This window comes from Molothrus aeneus, chromosome 14 (assembly GCF_037042795.1).
Source record: "Molothrus aeneus isolate 106 chromosome 14, BPBGC_Maene_1.0, whole genome shotgun sequence".
Taxonomy (NCBI): Eukaryota; Metazoa; Chordata; class Aves; order Passeriformes; family Icteridae; genus Molothrus; species Molothrus aeneus.
In genome coordinates, this window is record NC_089659.1 from 14,868,917 (window position 1) to 14,875,175 (window position 6,259).

Here is a 6,259-nt window from a genome sequence, read left to right on the forward strand (position 1 = left end):
TGGCAAACTGTGATGTATCCATCATTCCCGGTGTGATGGGAACATGGTGAGGATAAAAAATTGCCACAAATCCCTCTCCTTTCTCTCCCATCATGAAAATTCTGCCCTCCCATCCAGGAACAGCCCCTGAGTCTCAGCTTGGAAAACACAAAGATTTGTGCAAACAGGGCTTCAGGCTCTGGGAAACTGGAATTTCCAGTCTGAGCTGCCCAGGAGTGACAGGACAAGGGGGAATAGCTTCCCTCTGCCAGAGGGCAAGGTCAGTTGGGATAATGGGAAGGAATTCCTGGCTGTGAGGGTGGGGAGGTCCTGGAATGGGTTTTCCAGAGAAGCTGTGGTTGCCCCATCCCTGGGAAGTGTGTAATGCTGGGTTGGATGGGAATTGGAACAGCCTGGGATGGTGGAAGGTGTCCCTGCCCATGGCAGGGGGTGGGGCTGGATTATCTTTAAGGCCTTTTCCAAACCAAACAATTCTGGGATTGTGTGATCCTAAATTATTGCTGGTAGATTTTTGTATGAGTTGTCTGCAGGAAGAGACATGGAGATAAAATTTCATCCCTGACAGGAAAATCCAACAGCAGTATTTTAAACCTGAAAAATGCAATGTAGTTCATGCCTGTAGTGAAACCCCCTTAAAAACTGAGATGTGACCTGCTCCAGGCTGCCCACACAGATCAGGGACACCCAAGACATCCAGCTGAAGCAAACACCAAAAATGAGCTCAATTTGTTGCTAAAGCCCAAGGATGGGGTTTCCAAGACAAGCAGTGTCTCCCCTGAATTTCTTGGCAGAGATCCCCACTCCTGCAGAAAGGCTTGTGAGCCAGATCTCCATATTTTTTGGAGAGGCAGCAGCAGATATTTGATGAGCTCTATGAATACAGTTGTTGATTCACTGCAAAATACATGAAAAACTGGGGAGAAAACAAATCAAGTCAATTTAAACTGCTGACACATTCCTGGGTTGGGGAGGGAAATGTAAAAAAGTGTTTTGAAGCAAGGCAATCACTTGGTAGCCCCCACAGCAGAATGAATTTCTGATTTGACCTTAAGTATATTCAGAATAAAATTACCAAGTGTGATTTGAGAACTAAAAAATCCCCTTTTGAAAAATTTCTGGAAATATTGAGCAATGGTTTTCAATGAAAAAAAAATGCAAATATAATCCATTCAATATCTCCTATTGAATTAAAATCTTTAGATATTTTGAATGAAGAATTTATCCTTCCTCTTGTGCTGGGGAACTGGAGAACAACAAAATGAAATCATGGTTCAACTTCCTGCCCCCATTTTGCTGATAAATGTGGATGCCCAGATGTTTGGCCAAAGAGATGGTTCAAATGCAAGAGAATTCAGGGAACTGAGTTCCTTTTCAGTGTTCAGGAGGCTTTTAAAAACCTGCATTTACAAGAAATTATTCTGTTTGTGGGGCTTTGTTGTGACATCAAAAATCAACAACATTGAAAGGACCAAAGCTCAGTGTTTGAGCTGGAATTCACAACCTCCCCAGGGTCCCTGAGCAGGAACTCTCGAGCTGTGATAACCCACCTCACCTTAAAAACAAGTTCTGCAGGGTGATTAATTTGCTCTGGAATTATTTACTTGTCTAAATGTCAGCAAAAGATTTTGTGTTCTTAAAAAAAAAAATCTTTTCAGTGACACTTCTTCAACAGAAAGACTTTGCAGGTGCTACCAGCACAGTTACAAAGGCTTTGGGCTTTTCATAAGCTCCTTTTAACACATTTTACCAAAAATTCCTCTTTCAGTGCCTTCCATGAGTGTGAGTGCAGAGCAGAGCTGAGGGGCTTCAATTTTTAACTTTGGCTTTCTCTTATTTTTCCCTTTAAATGTGAACTTCTTACATTTCTGATGCTCATTTGTGACAAAACAGCTCTCTCGTGTATATTCTTGGAATTGTTCCAGCAGGTTCTGCACCTTGGTGTCACCATCTCCAGGAATATTCCTAAATGTGTTCCAGAGGCAGAAGAGAAAGGAATCTTCCCCATCCTGTTGGGCATTCATGCCCACATTACAATATCATTAATTATTTTGCTCTGCAATAATTAGATCCTGTCTGAGGCCAGTATTTAAAGAAAAGCCACCAGGCAGATTCAAAAATACATGAAGGCTCATTAACCACTGAATCCACTGGTGGGAAGATCCACTCCAAGGTATGAAGTTTCTCCTGTTTTCCTCCTCCTCCTTTAACTCCTCATGGATCCCTGAACACAATCAGGGTTATTTTCTCCACACTCAGGAGATCTCTGGCTGCTGAAGCCCCATGAGCACAGGACCATCCCCTCTGTGCTGGGCTCCAGGGGAGCTGTGCTCCATGAAATCCTCAGGGAACACGTCCTGGCTGAAGGCACTGCTGCTGACCCAGCCTTCCCCTGAGTTTGATAATGATAAATGATAATGATCTCCAGCAGCAAAACCAGTCGGGCCAGACGCTGCCCAGCCACCCGAGAGGGCTCCAGGGAGGTTGTTTGCACGGAGCTGTGACAGTGGGGCATGAAAGGAGGTTAAATATGTTTTATTGAGCTTAGATTTGCCACCTCCCAACCTCAGCAGGTTTATTTCCCTTCTCTTTGTATCCTGGGAGGCTGTAAATAACTTCAGTGCTTCCCAGGAGGTGGCTCTTGCAGCCACACAGTAAATGTGAGATGCAGGGCTGTTTCCAATGGTCTGGAAGTTGTGGGATTGTTGTTTTTTTTTAAATGAAAATTAAATAAAGGTGATCTTCCGTTCATCAAAATTTGAATGAAAAAAAGGAATATTCATTCAGACCTCACAAATGGAAAATAAAAAAGGAGGAAGAGGGCAGGAGCAGAGACCACTCAACTTGGCTCCCAGAGTTCTCATAGGGATGGACATTCCTGGCGTGGGGGTCTTCCAGGTCAACAGAAAATATGAATTTATCAGCCTGAAAATTAAGTTTTATACATTCCTAAGAATTTAACTCAATCAACACACTGAGAAGTGATTCAATTTCTGCTCTTCCTTAGCTTTGGGCTCCCTGCTGCAAAGAAATAACTCTCCACACTCAAGAGGTTATTGAGAAATTGTTTTATTAAAGCTCAGCCAGAAGATGAAAATAAATGTAAGGGTGGCTGAGAGCACTGGGATGAGCTGTCAGGACACAGAGGGACCTACCACAAAGGCTCCCAAAAAAACTTAATCAGGCCCAAAGCTTTAATTTGAAAGGTTTTGGGAAACTTAGGTGGTGATAGAGGGACCAGAAAAAAGGGCCACTTGAAGTTTCCAGCTTTCCAGCATGCGTGGGATGTTGGCTGATTTGGAAAGGTGCAGGTTGAAGTAAAAGCCTGCAGATTCCCAGAACAATTGTGCAAACCCTCTCCTGGTGTCAGAGCATGAGATGAGCCACGAGGAACACCCAGCCCAAAGCTGACCCACTGCCTGACAAAGCAGCAACGACCAAAATGCAACATGAATGCAAAAAATAACCCCCAGGGAGTGAAAATGGAGGAAGTGGGGAGAATCAGGATTGGGATGTGGTGGAGGAGCCTTCATGCTGCTCCTTGGTGGCACCAAGCCACTGGGTCCCCTCACATGTAACCACAGACCTGCCAAAAACTTCAACAGGGTTTTTGCCCTCTCTCCTTGAAACAGTAACAAAATCAAGAAATGTGACAGTTCTGAAGTCAGGTTTTGGAGTGTTAAAAGTGCTTTTCTTGGCTGGGTGCTGCAATGGAGGTGCATGGTCCCCATGATGCCATGAAGGTCTGCAAGGCCCCTGTGCCATCAGGAAAGGTGTTGACAGTCCTTGTGACACTGTGCAAGAGGTTCCTGGTTCTCATGCTTCCAGGTGAGGTGTGAATGGTTATTCTATCTCTGTGCAAGGTGCAACTGGTCTCTGTGCTGCCATCCAAGGTGTGCATGGTCCCTGTGCCATTGGGAACGGTGTGCATGGTCCCTGTGCCATCAGGGAAGGTGTGCATGGTCCCTGTGCCATCAGGATGGTGTGCATGGTCCCTGTGCCATCAGGAACGGTGTGCGTGGTCCCTGTGCCATCAGGATGGTGTGCATGGTCCCTGTTGCCATCAGGAACGGTGTGCGTGGTCCCTGTGCCATCAGGAACGGTGTGCGTGGTCCCTGTGCCATCAGGGAAGGTGTGCATGGTCCCTGTGCCATCAGGATGGTGTGCATGGTCCCTGTGCCATCAGGGAAGGTGTGCATGGTCCCTGTGCCATCAGGATGGTGTGCATGGTCCCTGTGCCATCAGGGAAGGTGTGCATGGTCCCTGTGCCATCAGGATGGTGTGCATGGTCCCTGTGCCATCAGGGAAGGTGTGCATGGTCCCTGTGCCATTAGGATGGTGTGCATGGTCCCTGTGCCATCAGGAACGGTGTGCATGGTCCCTGTGCCATCAGGAACGGTGTGCATGGTCCCTGTGCCATCGGGAATGGTGTGTGTGATCCCCATGCTGCCATGTGAGGTGTGCATGGGTCCTGCATCCCCAAGCAAGTCGTGCATGGTCTCTGTGCCATCAAGGAAGGCGTGCATGGTCCTTACACCATTCTACAAGATACACATGGTCCTCGCACCATCATACAAGGTGTCCACGTCTCCTGCCCTGCTGTTCCAGGAGCGCAGGACATTCTCCCTCCCACCAGACACCGTTTCTCGCCCGGCACGGGTGAATCCCGGAGCGCTGCTGCAATGCCCCAGCAGCCCCGGCTCAGCGCAGGCCCCGGCCGGGGCAGGGCAGGCAGGGGCAGCAGGAGCAGAGCCCGAGAGCCGCCCTCAGCAGGGCCGAGCGCCGCGACGGCCGCTGGTATTTGGCGGCTCTCTTCACCCCGCCGCCCGTCTGGGCCGCGTAGTCCAGGGTGCGCAGGACGTGCTGCTCCACGCTGTCGGCAGCGCCGTGCTGCTGGGCCAGCAGCCCCTCCAGCTGCACGAACAGCCCGCGCAGCTCCAGCAGCTGCGCCTCCAGCTCCAGCAGCTGCCGCTGCCGCGCCTGGGCCAGGCCCAGGTGATGCTTGGCCTTGAGCTCCTCCAGGTCGCGGCCGACGATGCGAGGCCCCTGGGGGCTCTCGGCCAGCAGATCCACGTCCTGGGCGCCCAGGTTGATGCCCGCCAGCTCCGCCTGCCTCTGGATCTGCTCTTTCAGCCGGTGCCGGTAGCGGCTCTCCCGGGCGTAGTGGCGGGCGAGGACGGCGCCGTAGCGGCGCAGCAGCAGCCACAGCTGGGTCTGGCGGACGCGGGGCCCCGCTCGCCCCGAGCCCCCCACCGGGGCCGCCGGCGGCGCTCCCAGCCGGGGCTGCAGGGCCGCGGCCTGGCGGGCGAAGGCGGCGCGGGCCGCTCCGAGGCCGCTCTTCTCGCGGGCGATGCTCTCCTCCGAGGTGCAGCACAGCACCGACTGCTGCGTCCTGTCGATGCTCTCCGAGAGCTGCTCCAGCCGCTCCAGCGCCCGCCACAGCTCGGCCGCCTCCCGCAGCGCCCGGCCCACGGGGCTGGCGTCGTCCCCGACGAACGCGGGGTTGTCGAAGCTCAGGGAGTCGTCGTGCGGGTCCCCCTCGGCCGCCACTCGCTGCTGCAGCTCCGCCAGCCGGTCCCTCATGCTGCGCGGGGCTCCGGCACCGTCTGCGGGGACGTGTGAGGCTGGAGCTCCTGCGGGAGCGCTGCTGGCACCAGAGCAAATATTGATGGAGAAGGGCAGGTCCTGCGTCAGCCCCGGGCCGGGCACCGCCGGCGGAGGGAAGGGCTCGTCCCGGGCAGAGCGGGGGAAAGGCCCGGGCCGGGAGCGCTGCCAGCACCGCCCGCACCTGCGTCACGGGCCGGGCTCCGGCTCCTCACCTGATCCGCCGAGGCTCGGCACAAAGACGCTTTTATTCACCCAGGAACAAGGACACCCAGAAATCCCGACAGACGGGGCATGGAGGGGGTGGCCTACCCGGCACCCCCGGCCTTCCAAACGGCTCCAGCGGGCTCCAAACTCCCGCGGCCTCACAATGTACCAAACTCAGCTCCTGGATGTACCAAATGAAGGGCAAATGACACAGAGTCACTGACTCTGCCAGGCTGGCAGGGACCCGCAGGGACCACGGAGTCCAGCGCCTGGCCCTGCACAGCAGCATCCCCCAAATCCCACCCAGCGCCTGGCCCTGCACAGCAGCATCCCCCAAATCCCACCCAGCGCCTGGCCCTGCACAGCAGCATCCCCCAAATCCCACCCAGCGCCTGGCCCTGCACAGCAGCATCCCCCAAATCCCACCCAGCTCCTGGCCCTGCACAGCAGC

The 6,259-nt window shown here is 53.3% G+C and overlaps 1 protein-coding gene across 1 annotated transcript; it reads right to left on the reverse strand.

Annotated features, from left to right (window-relative positions):
• Positions 1-4,698: 4,698 nt before the first annotated feature.
• Positions 4,699-5,580, reverse strand: LOC136562500 (syntaxin-1B-like). Its single transcript, XM_066559369.1, has one exon. It carries the CDS (start codon positions 5,578-5,580, stop codon positions 4,699-4,701), a length of 882 nt encoding a protein of 293 aa, XP_066415466.1.
• Positions 5,581-6,259: the final 679 nt, after the last annotated feature.

Bases quoted from the DNA above. Each gene is read 5' to 3' on its own strand.
- LOC136562500 (XM_066559369.1), bottom strand. From the start codon at position 5,580: ATGAGGGACCGGCTGGCGGAGCTGCAGCAGCGAGTGGCGGCCGAGGGG.